This window comes from Orcinus orca, chromosome 7 (assembly GCF_937001465.1).
Source record: "Orcinus orca chromosome 7, mOrcOrc1.1, whole genome shotgun sequence".
Taxonomy (NCBI): Eukaryota; Metazoa; Chordata; class Mammalia; order Artiodactyla; family Delphinidae; genus Orcinus; species Orcinus orca.
In genome coordinates, this window is record NC_064565.1 from 70082617 (window position 1) to 70102197 (window position 19581).

The 19581-nt window shown below is 35.9% G+C and overlaps 1 protein-coding gene across 3 annotated transcripts in view; it reads left to right on the forward strand.

The window, feature by feature from the left end:
• DNAJC10 (DnaJ heat shock protein family (Hsp40) member C10) overlaps window positions 1–19581 on the forward strand; it is a 60737-nt gene that overhangs the window by 19986 nt on the left and 21170 nt on the right. For 2 of the 3 annotated variants that reach the window (XM_033423695.2, XM_004267401.3), the window contains exons 10-14: window positions 13801–13844; window positions 14492–14629; window positions 16608–16697; window positions 17477–17590; window positions 19125–19239. In XM_033423695.2, coding sequence (XP_033279586.1) covers window positions 13801–13844; window positions 14492–14629; window positions 16608–16697; window positions 17477–17590; window positions 19125–19239 — 501 coding nt within the window. The remainder of the gene's footprint in view (window positions 1–13800; window positions 13845–14491; window positions 14630–16607; window positions 16698–17476; window positions 17591–19124; window positions 19240–19581) is intronic. The other variant, XM_033423694.2, reaches the window with a different exon arrangement.

Genomic DNA, 19581 nt, shown 5'->3' on the forward strand with positions numbered 1-19581 from the left:
TGCTCTGATCTTTATGAGTTCTTTCCTTCTACTATGGGTTTTGTTTGTGCTTCCTTCTCTAGTTCCTTTAGGTTGTAAGGTTAGATTGTTTATTTGAGATTTTTCTTGTTTCTTGAGGTAGGATTTTATTGCTATAAAATTCTCTCTTAGTACTGCTTTTGCTGCATCCCATACGTTTTGGATCATCGTGTTTTTGTTGTCATTTGTCTTTAGGTATTTTTTTATTTCCTCTTTGATTTCTTCAGTGATCTCTTGGTTATTTAGTAGTGTATTGTTTAGCCTCCATGTGTTTGTGTTTTTTACTTGTTTTCCCTGTAATTGATTTCTAATCTCATAGCGTTGTGGTCGGAAAAGATGCTTGATATGATTTCAGTTTTCTTAAATTTACCAAGGCTTGATTTGTTACCCAAGATGTGATCTATCCTGGAGAATGTTACGTGTGCACTTGAGAAGAAAGTGTAATCTGCTGTTTTTGGATGGAATGTCTTGTAAATATCAGTTAAATCTATCTGGTCTATTGTGTCATTTAAAGATTGTGTTTCTTTATTAATTTTCTGTCTGGATGATCTGTCCATTGGTGTAAGTGAGGTGTGAAAGTCCCCCACTATTATTGTGTTACTGTCGATTTCCTCTTTTAGAGCTATTAGCAGTTGCCTTATGTATTGAGGTGCTCCTATGTTGGGTGCATATATATTTATAATTGTTATATCTTCTTTTTGGATTGATCCCTTGATCATTATCTAGTGTCCTTCCTTGTCTCATGTAATATTTTTTATTTTTTAAGTCTATTTAATCTGATACGAGTATTGCTACACCAGCTTTCTTTTGATTTCCATTTGCATGGAATATCTTTTTCCATCCCCTCACTTTCAGTCTGTATGTGTCCCTAGGGAAGTGGGTCTCTTATAGACAGCATATATACGGGTCTTGTTTTTGTATCTGTTCAGCGAGCCTGTGTCTTTTGGTTGGAGCATTTAATCCATTCACCTTTAAGGTAATTATTGATATGTATGTTCCTATTACCATTTTCTTAATTGTTCTGGGTTTGATTTTGTAGGCCTTTTTCTTCTCTTGTGTTTCCCACTTAGAGAAGTACCTTTAGCATATGTTGTAGAGCTGGTTTGGTGGTGCTGAATTCTCTCAGCTTTTGCTTGTCTGTAAAGCTCTTGGTTTCTCTGTCGAATCTGAATGAGATCCTTGCCGGGTAGAGTAACCTTGGTTGTAGGTTCTTCCCTTTCATCACTTTAAATATATCTTGGCACTTCCTTCTGGCTTGTAGAGTTTCTGCTGAGAAATCAGCTGTTAACCTTATGGGAGTTCCCTTGTATGTTATTTGTCATATTTCTCTTGTTGCTTTTAATCATTTTTCTTTGTCTTTAATTTTTGTCAGTTTGATTAGTATGTGTCTCAGCGTGTTTCTCCCTGGGACTCTCTGCACTTCCTGGACTTGGGTGGCTATTTCCTTTCCCATGTTAGGAAGTTTTCAACTATAATCTCTTCAGATATTTTCTCGGGTCCTTTCTCTCTCTCCTCCTTCTGGGACCCCTATAATGCAAATGTTGGTGCATTTAATGTTGTCCCAGAGGTATCTTAGGTTGTCTTCATTTCTTTTCCTTCTTTTTTCTTTATTCTGTTCCATGGCAGTGATTTCCACCATTCTTGTCTTCCAGGTCACTTATCCATTCTTCTGCCTCAGTTATTCTCCTATTGATTCCTTCTAGTGTATTATTAATTTCAGATATTGTATTGTTTACTTCTGTTTAATTCTTCTAGGTCTTTGTTAAACATTTCTTGCATCTTCTTGATCTTTGCCTCCGTTCTTTTTCCAAGGTCCTGAATCATCTTCACTATCATTATTCTGAATTCTTTTTCTGGAAGGTTGCCCGTCTCCACTTCATGTGGTTGTTTTTCTAGGGTTTTATTTTGTTCTTTCATCTGGTACATAGTCCACTGCCTTTTCATATTGTCTTTCTTTCTATGAATGTGGGTTTTGTTCCACAGGCTGCAGGATTGTAGTTCTTCTTGCTTCTCTGTATGTTACCCTTGTATCCTGCTACCTTGCTGAATTTATCAGTTCTAGTAGTTTTTGTGTGGTGTCCTTAGGGTTATTTATATATAGTATCATATCATCTGCATATGATGACAATTTTACCTCTTTCAATTTGGATGTGTTTTATTTCTTTCTCTTGTCTGATGGCTAGGACTTCCAATACTATGTTGAATAGAAGAGGTGAGAGTGGGCATCCTTGTCTTGTTCCAGATTTTAGTAAGGCTTTCATCTTTTCACGGTTGAGTATTGTATTGGCTGTAGATGTGTCATAAATAACTTTTCTATCTTGAGATATGTTCCCTCTGTACCTATTTTGGTAAGAGTTTTTATCATGAATGGATGCTGAATTTTGTCAAGTGCTGTTTCTTCATCTGTTTAGATGATCATGTGGTTTTTGCCTTTCTTTTGTTTATGTGGTGTATCACATTAATTGAGTTGTGTATGTTGAACCATCCTTGTGAATTTAGGATGGATCCGACTTGGTTGTGGTGTATGATCTTTTTTATGTGTTGTAAGATTAGTTTGCTAATGTTTTGTTGAGGTTTTTTGCATCTATATTTATCAAAGATATTGGCCTGTAATTTTCTTTTTTGGTTGTGTCTTTGTCTGATTTTGGTAACAGGGTGATGGTGGCTTCATAGAATGTTCTTGGGAGTGTTCCCTCCTCTTCAGTTTTTTGGAAGAGTTTGAGAAGGGTTGGTATAAATTCTTCTTTGTATGTTTGGTAGAATTCACCTGTGATGCTCTGTGGTCCTGGACTTTGTTTGTAGGGAGTTTTTAATTACAAATTCTCTTTCACTTCTAATGATTGGTCTTTTCAAATTATCTATTCCTTCTTGATTCAGTTTTGGTGGGCTGTATGTTTCTAGAAACCTGTCCATTTCTTCTAGGTTGTCCAATTTGTTGGCATATAATTGTTCATGGTATTTTGTATTTCTGTGGTATCAGTTGAGATTTCTCCTTTTTCATTTCTTATTTTGTTTATTTGTGTTCTCTTTCTTTTCTTCTTGGTATGCCCGGCCAGGGGTTTGTCTATTTTCTTTATCCTTTCAAAGAACCAGCTCTTTGTTTTATTGATTATTTTTATTTTTTTAATCTCTATTTTATTTATTTCCTCTCAGATCTTTATTATTTCCTTCCTTCTGCTGACTTTAGGTTTTGTTGTCCTTTTTCTAATTCTTTTTAGTGGTAGGTTAGTTTGTTTATTTGAGATTTTTCTTGTTTTTTGAGGAAGGCCTGTATCACTATGAACTTCACTCTAAGAACTGCTTTTACTGCATCCCAGAGATTTTGTATCATTTTGTTTGCATTGTCATTTGTCCCAAGGTATTTTTTAATTTCCTCTTTGATTTCATCGTTGACCCATTGGTTTTTTAGTAGCATGTTATTTAGTCTCCATGTAATCGTTTTTTCCTCATTTCTTTTTTTGTGGTTAATTTCTACTTTCATGGCATTGTGGTTAGAAAAGATGCTTGAGATAATTTCTATGCTCTTAAATTTGTTGAGGCTTGTTTTGTGCCCTAGTATGTGGTCAATCCTAGAGAATGCTCCATGTGTACTTGGAAAGAATGTGTATTCTGATTTTTTGGGGATGTAATGTCCTGAAAATACCAATTAAGTCTAGCTCTTCTGTTATATTATGTAGGGTCTCTGTTGCCTTATTGATTGTCTGGAAGATCTGTGCATTGATGTGAGTGTGGTGTTAAAGTCTCCTACTACTGTTGTATTCCTACCAATTTCTACCTTTATCTCTGTTAATATTTGTTTTATGTATTTGGGTGCTACTGTATTAGGTGTATGTATGTTGATGAGTGTGAAGTCCTCTTGTATTGATCCTTTTATCATTACGTAGTGTCCTTCTTTATCCTTCTTTATGATCTTTGTTTTAAAATCTATCTTGTTTGATATGAGCGTTGCAACTCTTACTTTCTTATCATTTCCTTTTGTATGAAATATCTTTTTATGTCTCCTCACTTTCAATCTATGTTTGTCCTTTGCCCTAAAATGGGTGTCTAGTAGGCAGCATATTTTAGGCTCTTGTTTTTTTAGCCAGTCTTCCACTCTGTGTCTCTTGATTGGAGCATTTCGTCCATTAACATTTAAGTTAATTATAGATAGATATGTATTTATTGCCATTTTAAACCTTGTTTTCCCATTGATTTTATATTTCTTCTTTGTCTCTTTGTTTTCCCTTTTGTTGTTTTTTTTTCACACACGCACACTGTATTTTATTTTTACAAGAGATAAATAAACTGACACCAAGCATTGTAAATGGATGACCCTTTTGTGGTTTTATGATTTTCTTTTGTATTATACTTGTGTTCTCTTCTTTTTGGTTTTTGTGAATCTATTGTATGTTTTTGATTTGTGGTTACCCTGCTTTTCTAGCGTGTTAACCCTTCCTATTTCTGCTTGCCTTAGACTGGTAGTCTTATAGGCTCAAATATATTCTAGGAAAAAAATATATACACATTTTCTTACTCCCCGCATCTTATGATTTTTGATGTCCCCGTTTACACCTTCATGTTCATCCTTTTGCTGTTCATTGTGGTTATCATCATGTTCACAGAAGTTTTTGATTTCTTTTTTTTAATTTGTGTACTGGCTTATTTAAGTGACTTACTTTGAGGTTGTGATTTTCTCTTTCCTATATTGTCCTGCTTTTCTCTCTGATGTTGTTTTTTGGCCACGTCATGTGGCATGCAGGATCTTCGTTCTTGGACCAGGAATCAAACCCATGCCCCTGCTGTGGAAGTGCAGAGTCTTAACCTCTGGACCACCAGGGGAGTCCCCTGAGAAATTCTTTATCTCTCCTTCTATTCTAATGATAATCTTACAGGGTAGATTATCCTATGTTGTAGATTTTTCCCTTTCAGGACTTTGAATATATCTTGCCAGTCCCTTCTGGCCTGCAGTGTTTCTGTAGACAAATCAACTGATAGTCTTATGGTGGTTCCCTTGTAATTAACTCTTTTGTTTTTCTGTTGCTGCCTTTAGAACCCTCTCTTTAACTTTTGCTATTTTTATTATCATATGTCCTGGTGTAGGTCTGTTTGGGACCCTCTGTGCTTCCTGTACCTGGATATCTGTTTACTTCTTTAGGTTTGGGAAGTTTTCAGCCATAATTTCTTCTAATACACTTTCCGTCCCTTTTTCTCTTTATTCCACTTCTGGAATCCCTATTATGCATAGGTTGGCACGCTTTATATCAGAGGTCCCCAACCACTGTGGCCTGTTAGGAACCAGGCCGCACAGCAGGAAGTGAGTGGCAGACAAGTGAGCGAAGCTTCATCTGCCACTCCCCATCGCTCCCGCTCACTCATTACCACCTGAACCATCACTTGCATTACCACCTGAACCATCCCCCACCCCCACCCCCACCCCCATCGGTGGAAAAATTGTCTTCCTCACCGGCCCCTGGTGCCAGAAACGTTGGGGACCACTGCTTTATATTATCCTGTGGGTCTCTTATATTGCTTTCATTTTTTTTTCATTTGGCTTTCTGTCTGCTGTCCTGATTGGGTGATTTCCATTACTCTGTTTTCCACATCACTTATCTGTTTTTCTGCACTATTCATTCTGTTTTTCATTGCTTTAACTCAGCTTTCATGTCGGCAAATGAGTTTTCTAATTTTTCTTGGTTCCTCTTTATAGTTTCTAGTTCCTTTTTACACTATTCTGCATTTCTGTTGATAGCCTTTCTTAATTTCTTTAGTATTTTCATTACCTCCGTTTTGAACTCAGTGTCTATTAGACTGAAGAGGTTTATTTCATTATTTGTTCTTTCAGGGGAATGCTCTTGGTCTTTTAACTGAAAGTGGTTCCTCTGCTTCTTCATTTTAGTTATATTTCTCTTACTCCCTGAGTTTAGGAGAAACAATTATCTTGTGGCTGTTTACATGTGGGGGCGTCCCTGTGTAGTTTGTGTGGGTTTAATTTATTTGTTGTAGGGGCTGTTTTTAGTATGGATGCCTGTCACCTCTTTCCTCAGCATGTGCTTGTTGTTATCCCCTTGATAGGGGGTGTGCAGATGCAGTGGCTGGTGCCCAGTCCTGGGGTTCTTGACAACAGTGGCAGCTCAGGCGACCCCCTGGAGCATGCGATGGGAGCAGGGGTGGCTTGCAACCACTCCTGAGGTCTGGGAGGGAGGCGGCGGCAGCCTGCAACCGCTCCTGGCATCTGGGCAGGCAGTGGTGGCAGCTTGTGACGTCCCCTCGTTCCCTTGCAGGCACTGCCCTACCCTCTGCAAGTGTGTGCACAGGGAAGAAGGCTACAACCCGCATCCCGCCCCTCCCCTCACGCACCCCCCAAATAATGGCAGCTGGCCTCTAAGGCGGCCCAGGCTTCCTCTGTGCACACCACCAGCCATGGTCGCACTGGATTCCAGCACCCCCCAGGGCTGTCTTCACACAGTCAACCCCAGTCCTCTCCCCAGTTCTGATTTCTGAAGCCTGAGTTCCAGTACCCAGCCCCTGCCCGCACTGGCAGACACATGCCTCTGGCTGGAGAGTGCAGGGTGGTGGCACTGACCGTTTGTGCAGTTCTTCCTTCACTCTGGCTGCCACAAGCTAGCTGCTGCACTCTTCTCCGAGTCTCTGAAGCTCCCCTTCTGTCCTGGCCAATCTCCCTGCCAGGGGGGCTGGCACCTTTCCTCTTTCACAGTTCCCTCCCAGGGACACAGGTCCTGTCTTGATTCCTTTCTTTTTTTTCTTTTTTCCTACCTGGTTACATGGAGATTTTCTTGCCCTTTCAGCAGTTTGAGGTGTTCTGGCAGTGTTCAGTAGATATTCTGTGAGAATTGTTCCACATGTTGATGTATTTTTGATGTATTTGTGGGAGAAGGTAAGCATCACGTCCTACTACTCTGCCATCTTGATTACTCTCTCCTTTAAATCATTTTGAATTTATTTTTGTATAGGGTGGGAGGGGAGTATTCTAAATTCATTGATTTACATGTAGCTGTCCACCTTTCTCAACACCATTTGTTGAAGAGACTGTCTTTTCTCTATATTGTTGTTTCCTTTGTCATAGATTATTTGGGTTTATTTCTGGGCTCTCTGTTCATCTATATGTCTTTGTACTAATACCATGCTTTTTGATTACTGTAGCTTTGTAGTATATTCTGAAGTTGAGAAGGGTTATGCCTCCAGCTTTGTTCTTTTTCCTTAGAATTGTTTTAGCAATTCTGGGCCTTTTGTGTTTTCATATAAATTTTAGGATTATTTGTTTTAATTCTGTGAAAAATGTCATGGTATTTTGATAGGGATTACATTAAATTTGTAGATTGCTTTGGGTAGTATATCCATTTTAACAATATTCTTCCCATCTAAGAATATAGGATATCTTTCCATTTTTTTGAATCATTTTCATTTCCTTTACCAGTGATTTATAGTTTTCAGCACGTAGCTATTTCACCTCCTTGGTTACGTTTATTCCTAGGTATTTAAATTTTTTGATGAGATTTTAAATGGGATTTTTTTTTTTTTACTTATTTCATTTTTAGTGTATAGAAACATGACAGATTTCTCTGTATTAATCTTGTATGCTGCTATCTTGCCAAATTCCTTGATTAGTTCTTATACTTTTTTGGGTGAAGACTAGGGTTTTGTATATAGAGTATTGTATGTCATCTGCAAAGGGTGGCAGTTTTACCTTTTCCCTTCCAATTTGGATACCTTTTATTTATTTTCCTTATCTGATTGCTGTGGCTAGGACGTATAATACTCTGTTGAATAGAAGCTCTGGGAGTGGGCATCCTCGGCTTATTCCTGAATTTAGAAGGAAGGCTTTTACTTTTCACCACTGAGTATTATGTTTGTTGTGGCTTTGTTGTAAATGGCCTTTATTATGTCATACTATGTTCCCTCTACACCCACTTTGGTGAGAGTTTTTATCATGAACGGATGTTGAATTTTGTGAAATGCTTTTTCTGCATCTGTTGAGATGATCATGTGATCATGTGGTTTTTGTCTTTCCTTTTGTTAATGCGGTGTATCACACTGATGGATTTGCATATGTGGAACCATCCTTGTGATCCTGGAATGACTCCAACTTGATCATGGTGTATGATCCTTTACAGGTATTGTTGGATTCAGCTTGCTAATATTCTGTTGAGGATTTTTGCACCTATATTCATCATAGATACTGGCCTGTAACTTTTTTTGTGTGTGTAGTGTCTTTGTCTAGTTTTGTAATTAGGGTAAAAGTGGCCTCATAGAATGAATTTGGAAGTGTTCCCGCTTCTTCAGTTTTTTGGAATAGTTTGGGAAGGATTAGTTTAAGTTCTTTATGTTTGGTAGAATTCTTCAGTGAAGCCATCTGGTCCTGGACTTTTGTTTGCAGAAAGTTTTTCTTTTAATTATGATTACAGATTCTGTTTCACTTCTAGTGATTAGCCTGTTCAAACTGTGTTTCTTCTTGACTTAGTCTTGCCAGGCTGTGTGTTTCTAAAAATTTGCCCATTTCTTCTAGGTTGTCCAGTTTGTTGGCATGTAACTGTTCATTGTATTTCTCTTCTGATTTTTTGTATTTCTGTGATATCAGTTATTTCTCCTCTTTCATTTCTTAATTTCTTTATTGGGGTCCTCTCTTTTCTTCTTGATGAGCCTGGCTTGTCGATTTTATTTATCTTTTCAAAAAATCAACTCTTGGTTTTATTGATCTTTTTTGTTGCTATTTTTTTCCCTGATCTATTTTATTTCTCTCTGATCTTTATTATTTCCTTGCTTCTGCTGACTTTGCACTTTGTTTTTCTTTTACTAATCCTTTTAGGTGGTTGGTGAGATTGTTCATTTGAAATTTTTCTTGTTTCTTGAGTTAGGCCTGTATCACTGTGGATTTCCCCCTAAGAATTGCTTTTGCTGCATGCCAGAGATTTTGTAATGTGTTCTCATTTTCCTTAATCTCAAGGTATTTTATAATTTCTTCTTTGATTCCATCTTTGACCCATTTGTTTCTTAGTACCATGTTGTTCAGCCTCCACATGTTTGTTCTTTCTCTGTTTTTCTTTCCATAGTTAATTTCTGATTTCATATCATTGTGGTCAGAAAAGATGCTTGAAATAACTTCTATCCTCTTAAATTTGTTGAGGCTTGTTTTATGACCTAGCATGTGGTCTGTCCTATAGAACATTCCATGTGCACTTGAAAAGAATGTGTATTCTGGGGTTTTCAGGGGATGTAGTATTCTGTAGAAATCTATTAAGTCCAACTGGTCTGTTGTATCATTTAAAACCACTGTTTCCTTCTTGATTTTCTGTCTGGATGATCTGTCCTTTGATGTCAGTGGAGTGTTAAATCTACTATTACTGTATTTTTGTCAGTTTTTCCCTTTATGTCTTTTAGTATTTGCTTTATATATTTATGTACTGCTATATTAGGTGCATATGTGTTAATGAGTATAATATCCTCTTGTGTTGATTCCTTTATCATTATATAATGCCCTTCTTTGTCTTTTTTTATGGCCTTTGTCTTAAAGTCTACTTTGTTTGATATGAATATTGCTACCCCCACTTTCTTGTCATTCCCATTTGCCTGAAATATCATTTTCCTTCTCCTCACTTTCAGTCTGTGTGTGTCTTTTATCCTGAAGTAAGTGTCTTGTAGACAGTATATTTCAGGTTCTTGTTTTTCTTTCCAATCAGCCAGTCTTTTGATCAAAGCATTTAGTCTGTTGACATTTAAAGTAGTTGATAGGTTTGTATTTATTACCATTGTAATCCTTGTTTTCCAGTTGTTTTGTAGTTAGTTTATTTTTTTGTTTTTTCTTTTGGTCTGATGATTTTCTTTTGTTATATGCGTGACTTCCTTTCTTTTTGGTCTTTGTGAATCTATTTTATGTTTTTGATTTGTGGTTACCATGGAATTGAGGTGTGTTGACCCATAACTATCTACTTGATGTAAACTGATAGTCACTCAATTCAAACACATTCTAAAAGATGTACATTTTTTATTCCCCTCCCTGGTACTTTGCAATTTTGATATCCTATCTTACATGTTTATACTTATACTTTTATTTTTATTATAGAGTCACTTTTACAATTTTTTTTGACTGTTTAGTCTACATACTAGTTTATTTAAGTGATCTTCAATTCTTACTATGTATTTGCCTTGCCTATTTTGATCTTCTCTTTCCTAGAGTGTCTTGCTCCTTTTCCATTTAGAGAAGACCCTTCAATATTTCTTTTAGGGTAGGTTTAGTATTACTGAATCTTTTTAGTTTTTGCTTGTCTGAGAAATTCTTTATCTCTCCTTCTATTCTAAATGATAATCTTGCTGTATAGAGTATCCTAGGTTGCAGGTTTTTTCCTTTCATAACTTTTAGTATATTATGCCACTCCCTTCTGGCCTGCAAATCAGCTGATAGCCTTATGGGGGTTCCCTTGTGATTAACTGTGTTTTTCTCTCACTGCCTTTAGGATGCTCTTTTTGTCTTTAAGTTTTGCCATCTTAATTATATATCTTGTGGGTCTGTTCAGGTTCATCTTGTTTAGGACCCTTTGTGCTTCTTGTATCTGGATATCTGTTTCCTTCTTTAGGTTTGGCAAATTTTCAGCCATAGTTTCTTCAAATAAGTTTTTGATCCCCTTTTCTCTTCTCCTTCTCAAACCCCTATTATGCATAGGTTGGCACATTTTATATTATTTTATAGATCTTGTAAGTTCCTTTCATTTTTTTTTCACTTGTCTTTGTCTGCTCTTCTGATTGGGTGATTTCTATTATTCTGTCTTCCAGCTTATTCATTCTTCTGTGTCATTTAGTTAGCTGTACATTGCTTCTAGATTTCTTTTTATCTTAGAAATTGAATTATTTATCTATTTTTGATTTGTTCATCTTTGTAGTTTCTAGTTCCTTGTTACAGTGATATGCATTTATATTGATCTTTCTTAATTCATATAGCGTTTTTATAACCACCTTTTTGAGCTTGGTGTCTGGTAGACTGGTGAGCTCTGTTTCATTATTTGTTTCAGGGGATTTTTCTTGCTCTTTTAATTGGGAGTATTTCCTCTGCCTTTTCATTTTACTTAACTGTCTCTGAATTTAGGAGAAACGATTATCTATTATGGTCTTAAAGGGGTGTTTTTATGTGGTAGCATCCCTGTGTAGACTCTGTGTGTATGATGGACACCAGCCATGTCTTTCTTCGGGGTATGCTGGTCGTTATCACCTAGATAGGGGGTTTGGTTGGTTTTGAGGGATCTAAAGACTGTGCAGGGTGTGAGGTGGGACTTCCTCTTTGCTGCATAGGGACAGGGCCTGCTCCTCAGCTGTTGGAGTAAATGCCCTGTGGGTCGGGCTCAGTCAGGCTCCATTCCCCTTGAGTGGTGCTCTGCCCCGAAAGGAGGTGATTGCTGAAGCAAGTGAGGCCCATGTGCTCACAAAGGACCAGTACACCACCTCTGTAGGCATCTGAGGCTCCAGTCGGAACCAGCCCAAGTTCTCATCCCTTCTTCTGTTTATCCCAGACCTAGTGCAAGGTTGTGGCGTGGAGTGGGTGAGGCTGGGACATTCACTAGGCTGGGGCTGTGGGTTGGGGTGTAGTGGCTGCAGGAATTGAGGTGGCTGTGCTACCACCAGAGCACTGGGCTGACCCCGTGGCAGTCTTCTTCCAGACCTGTCTGCCCCAGCTCCAAGGCTAAGCTGCTGTGTGGAGTGGGTGGAGCCAGAGCATTGGCTCCACTGGGAGGCAAACTGCAGGGTGCTCCTGCGACACTACCTGAGCAAGTGCTGACAGTGGCCACTTCCACTCCACCCAGATCACATCCCAGGACCCCAGTCTGTCTCTGCATAGCTAGACCAAGTCTTCTCCCAGGGCTTGATTGGCCCAAATCTAGCACCAGGCTGTGGTATGGAGTGAGCGGGGCCGGGATGTTCAACCAGCTCGGATTGGGGAGCGTGGCCAAGTGGCAGCTGCCAGTGCAAAGCTCTCTCCGCCCTGATTTTTGGTAAGCCAGCACGTGTACTCCTCATGAGTGGAGTCTAGGCTTCTCTAGCCCTTCATCTGTCCCAGCAGTTCTCCCGGCAGCCAAGGGCGCTTGTCTCCTCCTTGCAGGACCCCAGGACTGGAATGTCCAGTCTGTGGTTCAACCCACTTGCTCCCCACATTGAGGGTCTGCCGATGGGGACCTTCTCTTCCTTTCAGATCCATCTCAGATGGGGGTCCCAACCCTATGCCTTTTCCATCCTACCTGGTTATATGGAAATCTTTCTTGCAGCCTTGGTTGTGTAGGAGTTCTGCCATTTTCCAGTTAGTTTTCCATGAGAATTGTTCCACATGTAGATGTATTTTGGGTATGTTGTCAGGGGAGATGAGCTCCATGTCTTCCTACTCCATCATCTTGATCTCTCCTCTACAGTTATTAATTTCTTAAAGTATCATATGGTTTATATTCAGTGGGCAAATTTTTCAGCTTAATTATACTTATGGTAAATTATACCATCAGATAGCTATAAATGTTTTTGACACTTCAAAAAAATAATTAGTTGTTGACAGATACAACCCTCACAAAATAATAATTTTTTGCAGTTACTGACTTTCCCTCATATGTATTCATTTCAAAAATGTACATGTTTGCCTCACAAAAGTATATATTTGGGGGACTTCCCTGGTGGTCCAGTGGTTAAGACTCCACACTCCCAATGCAGGGGACACAGGTTCAATCCCTGGTTAGGGAACTAAGTAAGATGCCACATGTCATGTGCTGCGGCCTTAATATATATATATATATATATATATATATATACACATATATGTATATATATTTGAAGATGATAACTTTCCGTTTCTAGGACCCTTTCCCCTAGTAAATTAAGTTGGAAGTTCAGTACCCTACACAAACGTAAACTGTATTCAAGCAATAAGATTGGTTAAAAATTGGTCCTAGTGTTAGAAAGTATCCTAATTAATGAATGCATTTTCATATGTTTAATCACAACATGGATCTTTTCCCCATACTTCACCTCTCAGCCTTTATGCTGCTGTGTTGGAAAGGTATTGCCTTGCAGATAAAATCAGCCACTCACCTCATGGGGTAAGGCCCATCTTAGGAATGTATTGCCTTGCAGCAAAAATCACCCTTAAACTTAGTCTGTCATTGAGGGGTTTTCCCTCATTTTGGCTTAATGCACATGTTTCTCTCCATTCCACACATAAGGAAAACTTTTAAAGCTTTGTGACATTATTTTACTTTTACCATAGGTAGATTGATTTTACCTATCCCCATGAGCTCTGTGATGCTGCATCTCCCTTTCTTCTAAATCTATCTCATTGTGTCGTAGCATTCATATTTATAGGACTTACATAAAAATGGTGAAGAAGCTATTCTAAGATTGTATTTTAAGGATTCTGCACATACTGTTATTTATCAAATAGGCATTACATTTTATTACCCCAAATCATGATATCCCTTGGATAAAGGGGACTGTTGATAGGAGGAGACATTTGAGAATAAGTTCCTAAAGAGGTACTTGCGAGGGAATTCCTTCTTTTTTTTTTAGCTGGAAATCCTGAGAAACTAAGGGGAGAGAATAAAAGACTAAGGAGAGGGAGGGGAGGGGTAGGGAGAGAAAAGGGGACGGGAGGGAGAAGAATGAGACATTGACCTCTATGTCTACCTAGTAAATAAAAGTCTCAGTATTTACCAGCACAGCCCAATTAATTGCCTAAGAATCAACATGATGGTTTGGGGGAACAGCTAATGAAAGTACAGACTTAAGCTGAAATTGCCTCATAAGTCTTTTTTCCCCCACCAGATTGTTTGACTTCACAGACACGTCTCAGGTTAAGTGGAATGTTGGTAAGCATCAATTACTTTGTAAAATTGTATCACCATGTTAAGAAACACATTTAAAAACTGATTCCAAATATTTTCTTTGGTGGTTTCTTAAACATTTATCTCACTTATTTGTAATCTTTCTTGTTTTCTGATAAATGTATTCATAGCTGTAAGTTTCTTTCTAATTAATTAGCTGTGTTCAATACATTTTAACATGTGGTGTTTTCGTTATCATTCACTTCTAAGTATTCCATTAGAGTTCCTCTTTAACCAGAAAGTTATATATTAGTGTTTTTGTCATTTCTAAACATTATTTTTTGTCATTTTGTTATTTTATTTATTTAGTCTCATCATATTATGGTCAGGGAGTGCAGTCTGTGTGTTGTTGATACTTTAACACTATTGAAGCTGCCTTATGGGTTGGGAGTTTGCCACTTATGAAGATTGTTAATGTTCTGTGTATGCTTGAAAATGTTTCCTATGTAAGGTGTAATTTTTATATATATTAGATTAAATTTATTAATCATGTTATTCAAATCTGCATCATTTTTTGAGTGTTCTTTTTAAAAGTTTAATGAATAGTAGGAAAGTTGTGTTTTTGCTAAATATAAATCCTTTTAACTTTTTCTTCCACTTACAACACGATTTTTTGTTTCTTTCCATTTTAGGATGGTCTTGTTAATGTAGGATGGATGGACTGTGCCACCCAGGACAACCTTTGTAAAAGTTTGGACATTACAACAAGTACTACTGCATATTTTCCTCCTGGAGCCACTTTAAATAACAAAGAGAAAACTGGTATTTTGGTATGAATCACTTATTCAAATACATCATTTTGTAAACAATGAGCAAAACAAGGAACGAGTTTATATCACCTGATTATAGGACACTTAATTATTTAGAATATTTAATTTCTGGGATTCTGTTTAATATTTCAGTTTATAAAGTTAAGCTATAAGGATTATTTTTAAACTGGCATAAACCATTACAGTTTTAAAAACCCAAAGGTATGGAATACATTCTTAGGTTAAATGAATATTTATTGGTTTCCATTTATTTGTGTATTTTCTAATGTTAAAATATAGATCATTGGTAGGTTTAGATGGAATCTGGTATCTGTTTTTTTAAAGCACCCTGTTTGATTCTGGTGTAGACTCAGTTTGGCAATCTACTGGTGTGGTTCACATTCCTAATTTTATAAATGAGGAAACTGAGGTTCAAGATAGTTGTCAAGGAGCTGAGACAAATACTGGCATATCGGATAGGTCCCTAGAGAACCCACAAAGAAAAACAGACTGATATAAGACAGACTACCTTTAGCTTTCTTTTCTGTATTTTAATTTTTGATATAAAACAGCAAGCTCAGATATGATCTTAGGAAACATAAATGAGTGATATTAGAAATGTGACAACACAGAGTGACGAATTAGCAGTCCCTGTCCCTCCTAAAAGCATTCAAGTTTTAAAAAATGTAAAACACTATGTCAGCTAAATATGTCTGGCAGGTGAAATTCAGAGGCTGGACAGTACCCTTCTAGATGTAACTGCCAAATTTTACTCTAAAACAAACAGGTTTATAAGAGGTTCCACTGGATTTGTAACTTACATATTTATATAAGCTGTTATGGGAGTATTTTTAGTAAAATCTTCATGAATGTGACCAAAGTGAATGAGCTTATAGTACTGAGACATGAAAGTCTTCCGTTTTGGCCTTTTAAGCCCTTTGGTAACAAGTTATTTCATAGATTTTTTGGGAATATGCTATAGATTTTTTTTAAGCTGAAAATTGAGTTTTCTGTACTTACGTTATAGACATTGTTTCTATTGATTATTCTCATGTCAAACACAATTAAACTGTGAATACAGTGGTAGTTCCTACAAGTTTTTAATGGAGTTTTAGATCTTTCAAGTAATATATGAATTTCAAATAGTTTATTATAATTAAAGATATACAATAAACTGTTTCATCAACCCCTGTATACATTTTCTTGATGTAACTATTGCTGCACTCTGTAATAGCAGCTGCTTCCATGAGAATTAGAAGAGCAAAGAGTTCTATGAGAAAAATATGCTGAGGATAAAACATGGACAGAAATAAAGAAGGTTTGTTAGAATCGAGATGTGTCTATTTCAGTTGTTTTGTTTTAAATAAGAGACCTAGATCCAAAATATATTTAATTTAAAATATATCTTTTATATATATACATTTTACATTTTACATTTGTAAAACTCCTAAGTGGTTTGGTTTTGGTGCATTATTTCTAAAAATCTCTATAATAAAGTCCATTCCAGTTTTCCAATAAGTTTTTCTTAATTCCTATTAATTATTGATTGGGGTATGAAGCATCTTAGATCACCAAATATTCTAGTGTTTTAACAAGAATTCGTAAAGCATTGGCATTCTGTAAAACATGTTAGCATTAAAATTAAACTGAACATACCATAGCTTTTTCCCAGTGAGCCAGAGGTCACTCCAGGTTATTTTGAGGATTATTGTAGAATATGCAGCATAGTTAATAGAAAATTCCAGGTAATGAAACACCTAATAATGAAATTTATTTTACATCACTGTTTTTTAAAGAAACAACCCAGTTTAATAATTGCCACAATATGATATACTGTCGTTTTCTTTTTTTTGGAAAAGGACAACATTTAGGATAATTAGCTTAAAAACTGTGTAACTTCTATGTTTTTCCTTAAAAGTTCTTTCTCTGAAAACTGAAAAACTAAGATACTAAAATAAGTGAACGTTGATTAAAAAGATTACGATTCTCTTACTTCTAGTTTCTTAATTCATTGGATGCTAAAGAAATATATTTGGAAATAATGCATAACCTTCCAGATTTTGAACTACTTTCGGCAAACACACTAGAGGTAATATTTTTTTAATAATAAATAGTATTAAATGTTGGTAACATTTCAGAACTTAACATTTTAAAATCAGCGTTTGTTTTATTCATTTTGGAGAAGAAGTAGCAGTTTCAAAGGACTTATATATATATATCAGTTGGTTCTAGGTTGAACTCTAATGCCAGGGTTGCTGGCATTGCAGCTTCAGTGTGGATCTGTAGTTTTGGAAACCTAACTAGTCCTGAAGGTAGGCTGCAGGAGGTGCATCAGAAAAGGCAAGATTTTGATCACAAAGCAACTTTGGATCTGATCTGGAACTCTTTGTTCTCGCTTACAGAACTATCTGTATTGTTCACTGAGAATTAAGAAGCAACTTTAGAAATATTCAGTTTGTAGTAGAATCAATTATTTTTTCTACTTTTTGATCCCAGAGTGTTCTAAGTCTATATCCCTACCAAACTTTTTGTTAAACCTGAAGAAATCTGACTTCCCCACCTTTCAGCTTTTTGGCTCTGTGTTGTTGAAATCATACTTTTTCCTGGCACAGTCATCGTCTTTAAGATTTTATGATTTAGTGACTCTTTTCTTTGTGTAATATTATATAATTGATTTATATAGCATTATTACAAATAAACTACAAAATAAGAATATGACTGGGTCTGAATTTTAGACAGTATTTTGAAATAATGGGTAGGATAGTTAAAATTAAGTCAAAGAAATAGAAATTATTGATAGAACTCTTAAGATTTCCCATCTCTCATGTTTCTTTTCCTTTATCACTTTCTTCTTTAATCACTTTTAAGGATCGTTTGGCTCATCATCGGTGGCTCTTATTTTTTCATTTTGGAAAAAATGAAAATTCAAATGATCCTGAGTTGAAGAAGCTAAAAACTCTACTTAAAAATGAACATATTCAAGTAAGAAAAGTGTATTCTGCCTAGCCTTCTGCTTACGTGCTCTCTTCTTAATTTAGTACATAAAGTTATGTTTTAAATAACATAAAAATGTTTATTTGAAATTCTGGGTTAAGAAACCCCTAAATGCCTTTGTTCTTCTGTTGCGTTTTCTTTTTTGTATTAAAAGTTAAAATGATATCCGAAAAAGGTTAACCTTCATTTCTTTTGGGTAGTTGGTATGTGATAAATCTGTGTGATAGTTTTTCTGGAATGCATACTATAGAATAGGATATCTTTCCCTTTTTTAAATTCTTATTTCTTTATGTAAGTAATTTCATATTCATTATTTTAAATTAGCGTATATAAATAAGCACTAAAATGAATTAAAGTAGATGCCTAAAAATTATCCACATTTTCTCCACTGTTAATAAACCTACTAAGAATTTACTGTTATAACCTTTCAAGCTTTTTAAGTGTGGGCATATGTATGTGTGTGCACATATATGCATATAGTAATGGCCATTGTAATAGACATACATGTAAATTTATATGTATGCTTTTTAATCAAATTAGATTCACTAAATTCTCTTTTGTAAAATTTTCCATTTAGTGATATAAATTTTTCCACATACCAGTGTAATATATATGTGTATATGTGTGTGTGTATGTAAATGTATCAGTCATCGTCCTAAAGACCAAGCAGTATTTCACTGTATGGTTACACCATGATTGTTTGACAAATCCTCTTTTACTGGTGACTTTGTTTCCATTTTTATATCAAAAAGATATACTGCAAAAATGCAGTATGAGGAATTTTTTGAACCAAGGTGATATATTTTCTTCAAAGTTTTTTATCCTCATTACCAGAGTCTTCCAGGAAGTTTATATCAGTTTATATTCTTACTGACAGCATGTAAGTGACCATTTCTCTATACCAGTGCCAGCCCTGGTATTATCATTCTTTATAATTAGCACTGTCCTGATAGGCCAAAAGTGATTTGTTAATAATACTCATTTTCATTTATTTGCTTTCTACTTTATTTTCCATGTATGTCTCTGGCCCATTTTCTTTCTCCTGATAGGATGTTCATATTTTTATTTCTTAATAGATCCTTTGTTTTAAATGCTACAAATATTTGGTTTATCATTTGCCCACTGGATTTTTTTTCCATACCATATGAAAATGTGAACCTTTTTCTTTATTATTTCTGCTTGTAGGGTCTCTCTTAAGACATTCTCTCTTTCCCCCACCCCATGATTATATAAATATTCTCTACATTTTTAGAAGGGTGGTTTCTTAAACAACTTAATATTTTCTTGGAAATTTCCTCTCAGGTTTTTGAAATCTCTAGGAGGCATTTTTTTTTATAACTAAATTTAGTTTCAGTATTAAATGTAAATTAATTAGTTCTGTCTCTTACTTTCATGGTCCATTAACTTCTGTTTAGAAGCTACGTTGTTATAGCAATGTCATTTTTGGATTATCCTTATGAATATTTAACTGAATGGGTAAGATTTTATTTTCAACGGATTAAACCTTCTCTTTATACTTTAGGTTGGCAAGTTTGACTGTTCCTCTGCACCAGACATCTGTAGTAATCTCTATGTTTTTCAGCCATGTCTAGCAGTATTTAAAGGACAAGGAACTAAGGAATTTGAAATTCATCATGGTAAGAAGGGAAAAAGTGATAAAAATTTCTCAATTTTCAAATAGTAATTCTTAATTCTACTTTTTAACCTTGTTTTATATGGACATGATTATGAAAAATAACTTTGTTCTCACTTATTAGTAAATTTGTTTCTTGTGGGGAAAGATATTTTGAATTAAATATAGTTGTTTTATCTTCTTTACTGTTTAAAATAAATCCCTTTTTTCTCCCCAATATTTTGATCACTGTTTCAGTAAGAGCTCTGATGACTTGTCAGGCTAGTAAGGAATTTCAGGGTTTGTCTTGCTGACAAAAATAAGAAACACCTAGTTTCCATTTCAGTATGCCAAATGTAGCATCTCA